The following is a 12292-nucleotide window of genomic DNA, read 5'->3' as shown; positions in this document are numbered from 1 at the left end:
GTGAGATTGTTAAGATGCTTGAATGGAGGAGGCATGTTGATGTGTGTAGCATTCAAGTGGTTTGGTGGAGAGGTGCTTCAGCTAGGTTCTTCACAGGCAAAAAACATCCTCTGAGAAGGCAACAGTGAAGGGATAGGTGGCATGGGCATATTCCTAGCTGAGAAATAAGTGAATAAGGTGATTGAGGTAGTCGGAGTGCATGATAGGGTACTTAAACTTAAACTAGTTTTGCAAAATAGTACAGCAACAGTAATCTCTGCCTATGTCCCTCAAACTGGTCTGCTAAATGAACAGAAGGATAATTTTTTATGATGTTTCTTTGCAGACTACCTCAAAGACAAATGACTGTGACCTTCTTTTCATGGCTGGTGGCTTCAATGGACATGTTGGGCAGTTATTGGTCATCTTCTATGGTGTACTTTGTGACCATGGAGATGGTTCCTGTAATAAGGAGGGAACAAGGCTTCTGGAGTTTTGTGATGCAAATAACCTAATGGTCTGCTACACCAACTTCAGAAAACCTGCCAGCCACCTGATAGCCTATCAGTCTGTTGGCCAAGCTTGCCATATAGACTACATTCTCACCAGAAAGCTAGGTACATGGTTGCTCATAAATGCAAAGGCTTTTCCTAGTGAAAAATGTACCCCTCAGCATAAGTTAGCCATTAGTGACTTCAGACTACAGGCTAGAAAGATTCCAAGAAGCAGGCCAGTCTGGTAAAGAAGGATCTGGAAGCTTACAGAGATTTAGTGTTGTTCTATCTGAAGCATTTAATGAGGAGGAAGACTTACAGACATGTAATGAAGAAGGTAACTACAAGTTCCTATGGGACAACTTGCTGTGGCTCGTACAAAGTCCCAACTAGACCTAGAGTGATATGGGGATGGAACAGTGTTGTTGACAAGACCATTAGAGCAAGGAAATGGTAGTAAAGAACTATATTAGGTAGCTAGAAGGTAATTTAAGAAATGGGTGTACTTAGCCAGGATAGAAGCAGAAAGGAAGAAATTTGCCAATGTTTTGTGATGTGGGGACCAGCAGCTTGAGGTGTTTTGGTTTGCAAGACAATGTGTCAGGAAAAATCCTGATGTAGGAGGGAAGTGCATTTGCATGGATGATGGTTCACTTGCAGTTAATGACTCTGCAAAGAAAGAGGTTTGGAAGTACCACTATGAAAGGCTGCTAATTGTAGAGAATGCATGGAAGAAGGAGAGTTTGCCTAATGTGAACCCAACAGAGAGACCAGCTATCTGAATACACAATATCTTGGTAAATAAAGTTATGAAGGATATGAAGACTAGGGAAGCCCCCAACCCATCAGTAATCACCGCTGAGATGCATAAGATATCTGGTGGAGTGGGATATGGTCTAGTTATCTGTATAGTTAATCAGGTTGTCCAAGAGGGAGTCATACCCAACAACTGGTCTAGCAGCATTATAGTTAACTGCTACAAAGGTAGACAGAAATAATTACAGAAATATCAAACTGCTGGGCCAGGTGATGATAGTTACTGAGAGGGCCATAACCCAACTAATTAGGGAGAGAGTTAGTCTTGATGAGATGCAGTTTGGTTTTGTGCCAGGGAGAAGCACTACAAATGCTATATTCCTGGTAAGCAGCTGCAGGAGAAGTATTTAGGCAAAAATAAACCTCTATTTGACTTTTGTTGACATGGAGAAAACCTCTGACAGGGTCTCTCACTCACTTATCTTGTGGTCACTGTGGAAGCTGGGGATCGATGAGTGGTCGGTGGGAGCTGTACAAGCCATGTACAGGGATGCTGTTAGTAAGGTGAAGGTTGGCAATGAGTATAGCAATGAATCCATCATACAGGTAGGAGTTCACCAAGGATCGGTTCTCAGCCCCCTTTTGTTCATCATTTTAAGACAGGCTGCTTTTGTGATCTCCTCTATGCTGATGATCTTGTGTAGCTGAATCATTACCAGAACTAAAGAAGAAATTTCAGGTGTAGAAGTAAGGTCTAAAATCAAAGGGCCTTAGAGTTAATTTAGCAATGATCAAAATCTTATTAAGTACAAAAACAGACAAATCACAAATCCCTTCAGGCAGATGCCGTGCTCATTATGTAGAAAAGGTGTAGGTAGAAACTATAAGGTGTACATAGTACAAGCTATAGACACATAAAAGTTGCAGCACTATGAATGGAAGGTTAACAGAGAAAGTAGTCTTTGTGTGTGGCTGATGTGCAGATACAATAAACACTAATAATGTACAGAAAATAGATTTCATCAAATTCCTAGGGGAATGCTTAGTAGTAGACAGTTTGTGTTACCTAAGTGACCAAGTGGAGAAGAATGCCCTGAGAGAATAGCTGTTAGAATAAGAAGGGGCTGGGCAAAGTTCAGGGAGCTTCTACCTTTGTTGGTTACAAAGAAACTCTCCCTCAGAATGAAGGCAGATTGTATGATGCTTGTGTGGACAGCCATGTTGCATGGCAGTGAAATATGGACTGTGAAGGCGTGAAAGAAATGAAGCTAGTATGCTCTGCTAGATGTGTAATGTCAGTGTGCACATATGACAGAATGAAAGTGTCTTGAGAGAAACATTGAGTATAATAGGCATCAGATATATGGTATGATCATGTGATGCATATGGACGACGATAGCTGCATAAAGAAGTGCCCTATCTCTAATTGGGAAAGGAACCTGTGGAAGAGGTAGACCAAGGAAGACATGGGGTGAGGTGGTGAAATATGATCTTCAGATGTTGAGTCTCATGGAGGTGATGACAAGTGACCAGGACATTTGGCGAATTGCTGTGCTTAAGAAGACACGTCATGCTAAGTGAAATCATGGTTGTGGTCAGTGCAGGTGATGTGTGTATGGCACTCAGGCCAGTGACACATAAGACACCCATGCTGGTGACATGTAAAAAGCACCCATGCCAGTGACACGTAAAAAGCACCCGTGCCGGTGACACGTAAAAGGCACCCGTGCAGGTGACACGTAAAAGGCACCCAGTATACTGTGGACTGGTTGGCATTAGGAAGAGCATCCAGCTGTAGAAACCAAGCCAAAACAGACTGGAGCTGGTGCAGCTTTCTGGCTTCTTCAGTCAAACCATCTAACCCAGAAAATGAATGTTAAATGGTGATGATGGTGATACAGGAGATCACAACATCAATGATTGAATATAAATCTTTGACTTTTCAACCTTCTGCATGACACAAGGTAAGGATGGGTCTTGGTATTTTCTTTCTTGCCAAGGTAATGCTGATAATGAGCCCCACAAGACATTGGAATTGGTTGGGTACCTGTGAGTGCATGTGTGTGCACAAGTGCATGCATGCAATGTGTGTGTGTGTGTGTGTGTGTGTGTGTGCATGTGTGTGAATATTTCATATTTCCCTCATTGACACGTATTTGCAAAGTTGTAAACAATGGCATCACTGATGGTATCATTTGCAAGTGGCTGAGCACTCCACAGACACGTGTACTCTTAATGTAGTTGTCAGGGAGATTCAGCGTGACACAGAATGTGACAAGGCTGGCCCTTTGATATTTTTGTCAGTTGAGTGAAGTGGAGCAATGTGAAATAAAGTGTCTTGTTCAAGGGCACAATGCATCGCTGGGAATTAAAGTCACAACCTTACAATCATGATCCAAATACCCTAACCACTAAGCCTTTTGCCTTGGTTCATCTCATTGTTTAATAATTCAATGAATACTTCATATTATTGCATTGTGTGTTTTTGTTTTTTGATTTTCCTGACCCATCTGAGTACTTCAATTTATTATTGCAAATGGAAAAATGAAAATGTTCTTGAATTACACAGTTTCCTATTGAGGTCTTTTGTAACTCCCCATTGTAGTTAGTTGCAGTTAGGTCAACTGGACAATCGATTATTTGATTTCTTCATCAGGGGTGTAACAGAACCCCTGTAATGAAATATAAAACTTTACTCCATTGGCTTATTTATTGATTTGATCATATGTGACTCTACTGTAATACTGTTTTTAATTTAGGCACATGGCAAAAAATCTAGAAGGGAGACAGTTAGTCAGTACTGTCAACCCCAATACTTGACTATTTCATCAGCCCCTGAAAGGATGAAAAACAAAGTTGACTGTAGTGGGATTTGAACACAGAACATAAATAGCTGTAATTGTATCAGTTCTCCAGTATGTCTCGGGAGAATTGAAATGTAAATTTGGCCCCTGTGGGATTTAAACATTGAATATTGCTCAGTCTAATTATTGAAAGGCATTTAGTCCATTTTTTTTGCACTCTGCCCTCATTTGAGTTAACTATGGCATTGGTACCTACAAACTAGTACCATATATGATTTAGTAGCCAGGAAATTAAACTGATACTTGTTCAAGTATAGACTAACATGCAGTGTTTGGCAGAGTTTCAAACATCACATGTCTGTGAGAAATATTACATTTTTGATTCAGAGTTTTTATATTTCAATTATTCATTTTTTGGTAAAACAAGGAATTATTTTATGTACTCTTCCCATTCACCAGAATACGCTTATTTTTCTCTTTCTTCATCTTCTTCTTTTCCAGATAGTATTACAACTGAAAGGATATTTAATTATTTAGACAGAGTCCAACTCAATGATTTGGTTTCTTGTGTTGGCCGTCTTGATGCCAAGGTAGAATGGAATTGGTAAGTATGTTTTGTCTGAATGCATGTGCCTACATATTTGTGCTTATGTGTACATAAACATGTATACATTTAAATATACTAGTAACCTTGTGAAACTAACGTTATGTAACAGATGTATTCGTCATGTGACTATTTTGAGAAAATATTCTGTGGCTGTTAAGGTAATTTCAGGTAATTGAAAAGGAAGTTGTTATTTAGCTCTAACTCTACTTTTACTAAATAGGTTTATGGAATATTCAAAGGTATTCCAACTTTGACCATACCATATTTTTTTTTTTTTTTTACTTATTTCAGTCAATAGACTGTGACCATGCTGGAGCACTACCTCGAAGGATTTTAAGTCAAATGAATCAGCCCCAGTACTCATTGTTTTTTAAAGCTTGGTGCTTATTCTATTGGTCTTTTTTGCTGAACTGTTAAGTTTCAGGGGCATAAACACACCAACACTGGTTGTCAAGTAGCAAGGGAACATGCACGCGCACACACACACACGCACACATACACACACGCACATACACACACACATGCACACGTATATAAATGACGGGCTTCTTTCAGTTTCCGTCTACCAAATCCACTAACAAGGCTTTGATCGGCCTGACGCTATAGTAGAAGGCATTTTTTTCAAGCTGCCATGCAGTGGGATTGAACCCAGAACCATGGTTGGGAAGCAAACTTCTTACCACACAGCCACGATGTGCCCTTACTGTAATTTTTTTTATTTAGCACTACATTAGCTAATATGAAATCACATGGCTTAATGATTAAGGTGTTTCGTTCATGTTCTTATGGTTATGAGTTCAATTCTTGGATCAGGTGATGCATTGTATTCTTGAGTGAAGTATGTCATTTCACATTGCTCCAGTGTGGTCAACTGAAACTGTGCACCAACCTGATACTGGTGTATCTCTAGCTCTCCTTTCAGCTGTCACATTTTTGATGTTCCTTTTGGCCAAGGGCAAGGGTGCTAAGAGGGTGTCTATATCTGCTTGTGACTACATTGGTACCTAAAACATTTAAGGAAGGTCTTGATACAAACTACCAGGTCACACTCATTTGCAAGCGATGGCTAAAACTAAGCTAAGACATCAATGAGGTATCCTTTCTTTTTTAAGATGGTAATGTATGATTTGTGGGAGACTCGGGTACTCTTTCCAACAGATCAAGCAACTGCATGGAGCTTCTTTCATTGGTTCCCCGCAAAGGAAAGTTTTGTTGGATTGAATAGTGGTTGTCCTGTGGTGTGTTGAAGTCAATATAGTCACACAGTAATCTTAAGGGCCATCAATCTAGATTGACTCTTGTGATTTAGGTTTATAAGTTTGTAATTTACATGAACAGAGAAGTAGTCTATATTTGTCTATGTGCATACAACACATGATCCACCATCCTATGTGAGTATAGCATATAATCCATCATCTACATGCATATAACACATGATCCTACATGTTCTTGCACATAACATGATTTGCCATCCTACATGCATATGACATAACATGTTCCTTTGTCCATTTGGTATCTAAATATTTGGAGAAGATTGTATTAAAAGATTAGATTCATAATTAATAGCTTTCATTGAATCTTTGAAAAATTTGATATCTATCATCATCATCAACTTCATCTGTACCACCATCATCATCACCATCATTTTATGCTTGCCTCTCTTTGCTTAAGTTAGTTGGATCTTCTCTAGCTCGTCGTTTTGACATTTATGACCTTCCTTACAGTAATTTTGGTGAATATTATATTATGACAGTCTCACCTTTAATCAGATCACTAGAGTATCAGGTTACAAGCTTTAGAAGCAAAGTTTTATTTTTTATCATTGAAGGACATCACAGAAGTTTGTTACATCCAGTGGTGGACTGGGTCTAAAAGTATTGGTTGTGAGGAGACTAAGGGGGTCCACCGGCAACTACAAGGGAGCCCACCTGCAACTACAATGCTATCATTTAATTTTTTTTTTTTGTTAAAAGTATTCTTTTCAACTGTCTACAAACGCAGCCAGGCTGAAATAATTAATGCATTCTTCCAGGAGTGAATAAAAAATTCTCAAACTTGAAGGGATGGGCCCTTTAAATACTAACATGGGCTCCCAAATATGAATTCTAATGGCGCAGGGGCCCACTTGCTATTGGGCAAGCTGGCAACCTAGCCAGTCCGCTACTGGTTACATCCTTTGATAAAGATATTTAACTGAAATACCCAACCACTTAACTGTAAGTAGCTACTACAGGGAATCAAAGCAGAGGTAACAAGGGAACTGTAAAATTCATGAATCTTGGTTTTTTTCCTTCCATTTGCAATAATAGACTGAAATGCTCTGAGTAGCTACGAAACCAGCACTGCAAAAATGTGAGTTATTTCATCATTTATTGCATCCATTGAGCCTGCTGTCTCTTTCATAAGATTAAGTCACTGAGATCAGCTTTTACTTTATATCTCTTTCTTTGATTTACTTTTCTACCATGCTTATTATGCTTATTTCATTTGGATCACTTCATACTTCTTCACCCAGCAGTTACCCTTTTTTTGCATTACATGGCCGTACTAACTTAGTCATCTCTCTTGGATGTTCTATCTGACTCCTCCTGTACTCAGTGTTTCCTCAGCTCATTTATGTTCATTCATTCATTTGCACTAACATCCAGTGTAACATGCTCACTTCAGTTCTTTCCAGTCTTTGTACATCCTCTGCATTCAGTCTCTATGTTTCACTGTCATGTAACATCCTACTTTGTACATAACCATTATATAATCTGCCTGTTACTCTGAGAGAGAAACCTCTTGTTGCCCTCAGAAGAAATAGCTCCCAGAACTTTCTCATCTCTTCTTACTCAGGTTACTGTTCTTTCACCTCCATTGTTAATTACATCATTTGAAAGAATTTGTCTCATGAATGCTCCTACTGCATATTACTCCTGTGTATCTGCTCCATATAAATTCTTTCTTCTGTGTCAGCTTGCATGTGATCTCATTTCATCATTTGTGTACACTCATTCTTTACATTTGGCATACAGTAAAGAATCCTTGTCTGCATGACCATCTTTCCGATAGCATTTTAAGTCCTGTGTCTTTTCCTATCAACTAAAAATTGAATATTTTTATGTTTACCTTTGTTATGTCCAGCATTATGATGATATATTTCATCATCTCTATGGGATTGGCCCAAACAGCATACCTCACTGACTGACTTTACTGATTGTATCAATCCACCATTTATTAGTAGTGGACCAGCCCACTTCTCACCTAGGTGTGTCACCATAACACCTCCTACCTTTGAGATTTTTTTTTTCACATACAACATTTTGTTTTCTATATTCTATTTCTTTTTCTTCCATATAGAATTATTTTTCTTTTGAATAAGCCCCAGTTTTGCTATTTTTTCAAATCATTGTTGTATTTCACTTTCATACAAATCCTTCATACAGACTTATTATTTTTCTCTTATTTAGATTTTTTTCTTGTTCTACACAGAATTATTATTTTTTTTTCAAAGATTATTATATATATATTTTTCATTGCTATGACTTTTCCTTTCGTTACACTTTTCTCAGCAGAAACTGTATCGGTTACCTGTAAACCTTCATTATCTTTTAAAGTGTTTGCATTAGAATGATTCCTCAACGAAGCATTTTCAGTAGAAGGATCTTTTCCTGTAACAGATGGCTCAGATTCTCTAATTCCAGAATTTTCTTTGTCTTCTTCACTAGTCACTTCCATTGGCATTTCATCTGGAGTCTTTTCAAGGAGGACTTGTTTAGTGTCCTCAATCACAAAATGGCTTGCATTTTCTTTGTCCATTTTAACTTTCTTAGCTAATGGTTCATTTTCTATTTCAGCAGATGATATCTGCTTACATTTGAAATCTTCTGGTATGACCTGCTTTAAATGAATCGTTAATTTTTTTTCATTTTTTTTCTTCTAACCAGAATTATTTTTTGTTCCTTACAGAATTATTAAATCTTTCACACAGACTTATTATTATTATTATTATTATTATTATTATTATTTTTTGTTCCACATAGAACCATTTTTTTTTCTTTTTCAAAATGCCGCAGGTAGTACCAAGTCTACATTATTACTGGTAGCACTACTACATATAGTGACCTGACTTATAAATCCTTTAAACAGACTTATTATTCTTTTTTGTTCCACATAGAATTATTTTTCACTGTGTGTAGTTCAGTTCTGTATAGAGTTCCAGTTTTATCAGACACTTTTTTCTTCAGGATCTTTTTTTATATATATTTTTCACTATGTGTATATCACTTTTCATCGTATGTAGTTCAATTCTGTGTTAGTGTTTTTTTCTTCAGAATCTTTTTTTTATATACTTTTCACTGTGTGTACATTACTTTTCACTGTGTGAAATTCAATTCTGTGTTAGAGTTTGAATTCTTCAAACCTTCTTTCATTGTTATTGAATGTAGGTCTTCCATTTCAACACTCTTTCGAGCTTTCGTAACCTCATTACCACTGTTATACAGTGGAAGATATCCTCATTGCCACTGTTATGTCCCACTACTACACATCAGTGGCTGTGTGAGCTATAAATCCTCGTCGCCACTGTTATGTCCCACATTATGACGATGTATTTCATCGTCTCTGTGGGACTAACCCAAACAGTGTACCTCACTGACTGACATTACTGACTGTGTCAGTCAACCATTTATTAGTAGTGGATCAGCCCACTTCTCACCTGGGGGCATCTGCCACAACAACTTTAAAGTCTCCTGACTCTAGATTTTGTTTCCATGTTTGGAAAGTTTTCTCTAATTTTTGGACAGATTCAGCTATGAGAACTAGGCCATCAGTGTACAGAAGTTCCTACAGTTAGCTGATCTTAAACTCCTGTTATGACCTAGAAAACAGTAATGAACAATAAAAGCTTGAGAACTGAGCCCCATTGTACACCTACCACTCTACTAAATCATTCCTGACTTCATTGTTAACTCTTATGTTACTGACAGCATCTCTATAGATGGCTTGCACAGCTTTGTCCTTCATCTACACATGATATTCATCTACATCAACTTTCACAAGCCATTCATCTACTTTTCCTATAGCTCACCATATTACAGAACATAGTATCCTGTCAAAGACTTTCTCCATGTCAATGAAAGTTAGGTGTAGTGGCTACACTTAGTTAAGAACTTCTGATGTTGTTGCATTAAAATGAGAACATTGCTGGTACCAAATAATTATTGGGGTCAGTTATTCTCTCTGACATTGCCCTGTGAGAAGTATCATGGGGGACCACTTAGTCTTCCTTCCTTAAGAATTGGTGAAAAGTTGAATGAGGGTCTAGCAACTTCTTCCTAATAATAAAACAAAAAAAAGAAATGTATACCTGGAACCATCCAAGGACAGGCTGATGTGCAGTTAGAACTGTAGTGCTTTGGAATTCCAAAACTGACCCCAATAATTATTTGGTACTTCATTGACTCTTGAAGGGTGAAAGGCAAACTACCCACTTATTGAAAAATAATCTTTTTACATGCCTCATGCTCAGTATAGATTCCATTAACACCTAACTTCCTATATGGCTCTACTGCATGGGACTGCATCAGTCAGTTAGTCTTGAAACACTCAACATTGTAAAAAATCATACTAACCTTGCTTACATTCCTTTTGAAAGAAAATGAGCAACTCTCTAATGTAAGAAAGAAAAAAAACTATGATTTTTTGTATCATTACAGAACCAAGGTTTTGATTTAGAAAATTTTCAACAGGATTTTAAGAGTTAAAACATTACTTTGTTCCCAAAATATTCATCTAATTTTCAAGTTTTGCTTTTCAACTTGTGCAGGTACAATGAATTATCACCTGGACAACAGCAGCGACTTTGTTTTGTTAGATTATTCTATCATAAACCCAAATTTGCAGGTATTTATATTATTACTCTTTTTACATTTTCTGGGGAACCCCCTCCCCAAGACTATTTTAGCCTGATACTTATTTTTAATGATCTGTATTTGTTGAGCCTCTAAATTACGGAACATAAAAGACATAACTTAAACACAATACCAAGTTTAAGACTAGCTGGTATGGAAGATGGCTGTTTAATGATGATTTGATTGCAGCTGGTAAGCCAGAGGACTACACCAAACTCCACTGTCTGCTTTGGCATATATTCACAGCTGGATGCCCTTGCTAATGCCAGCCACTTTACTGAATGGACTAATGCTTTTCATGTGGCACACACACACACACACACTGGTTGTTACAGAACTACTGAGGATTTATAAAATCATTGAATATATAATTTCTGTGACAAGCAGTAATTCTTAGTAAGTTTAGCAAAAGGTAATGATGGCAGTATATCTCACAGATTCTGTAATTAATAAGGTATAGGGCATGTGCAATACAAGATGCCAGAAAAATATGAAATTTCTTTAAAAAAAGGGGAAAATAACTTTTTAAAGTTAATTAACATGTAATATGAAATATAGTGCAAAGCATTTTACTTGACTAAATGAAATTTATATGAATTTTTCAAATATTTATTTCAGTTCTTGATGAATCTACAAATCAAATAAGTCCTGAGTCCGAAGAGATTATGTATTCCATGTGCAAAGAGTTGGGTATTACAGTCCTCAGTGTTGGACATAGACAGAGTTTAACAAAATATCACCAAATGCTACTTCATATAGAAGGTGATGGTAACTGGACTATGAAACCTATAATAAATTCTAGTTGATTATTCTACAAAGTAAACATAGTTGATTATTCTATGAAGTCATCAAAAGTAGCAAAAATTCACTGTAGATAATCACTTGTCTTCTCTACAAATAGATTTCAAATTTAGTTCAATTATATTTTCACAGAATTGTTTTTATATATTTATATTCATATGAAGGAATTCATTTGATTTTTAGTTTTTTTAAAAAGAAAATGTATTTGTGACAGAGTATATCTCTGGTCATTTGCGTGTGTTTGTGTAGAGAAAATATGTTTGTGTGTGTTTGTGTAGAGCAGTGTTTCTCAGCCTATTTTCTTCCAGGCTCCACCATAACTTTCCAGAAAAATGTATGCTCCACCATTGGTTGAAAAAAAAACAACTTTCTTTTTAATATTTTATCACAATTATTTCATCATCGTCGTTTAACGTCCGCTTTCCATGCTAGCATAGGTTGGACGATTTGACTGAGGACTGGTGAAACCAGATGGCTACACCAGGCTCCAATATGATTTGGCAGAATTTCTACAGCTGGATGCCCTTCCTAACGCCAACCACTCTGAGAGTGTAGTGGGTGCTTTTACGTGCCACCGGCACGAAGGCCAGTCAGGCGGTACTGGCAATGGCCACGCTCAAAATGGTGTATTTTACGTGCCACCGGCACAGGAGCCAGTTCGGCAGCACTGGCAACGATCTCACTCGAATGTCTTTACACGTGCCATCTGGCACAAGTGCCAGGAAGGCAATGCTGGGCACAGGTGCCATTGACGGTTTCACTTATTTAATACAAAAAAATCTACTGGTAACTCTTTTATTAAGTACTGAGTACAAAGCGAAGTACATTATTGACTAAGAAAAGAAAGTAAATCACTTTATTGAGAACTTTGTGCCTGGCGACTATGGCAGATTTCCTTGATTCGAGGAGACAATTTTGTTAGCTTCAGGCATAAATCACCACGTTTTTATTGACCTC

At 37.4% G+C, this 12292-nt stretch overlaps 1 protein-coding gene across 6 annotated transcripts in view; it reads left to right on the top strand.

Annotated features, from left to right (window-relative positions):
* The window catches only part of LOC106881589 (lysosomal cobalamin transporter ABCD4), a 99122-nt gene extending 87765 nt beyond the window's left edge, over positions 1-11357 (top strand). For all 6 annotated transcript variants that reach the window (XM_014932045.3, XM_014932044.3, XM_014932046.3 and 3 more), the window contains 3 exons: positions 4535-4637; positions 10450-10526; positions 11153-11357. In XM_014932045.3, the coding sequence (XP_014787531.1) occupies positions 4535-4637; positions 10450-10526; positions 11153-11340 (368 nt within the window). In that variant the 3' untranslated portion in view covers positions 11341-11357. The remainder of the gene's footprint in view (positions 1-4534; positions 4638-10449; positions 10527-11152) is intronic.
* The last annotated feature ends 935 nt before the right edge of the window (positions 11358-12292 follow it).

The sequence above is a fragment of the Octopus bimaculoides genome, chromosome 11, assembly GCF_046866305.1.
Source record: "Octopus bimaculoides isolate indiv1 chromosome 11, ASM4686630v1, whole genome shotgun sequence".
NCBI classification, from domain to species: Eukaryota; Metazoa; Mollusca; class Cephalopoda; order Octopoda; family Octopodidae; genus Octopus; species Octopus bimaculoides.
Note: the sequence above shows the minus strand (reverse complement) of the source record. Positions and strands in the feature narration are given on the sequence as shown.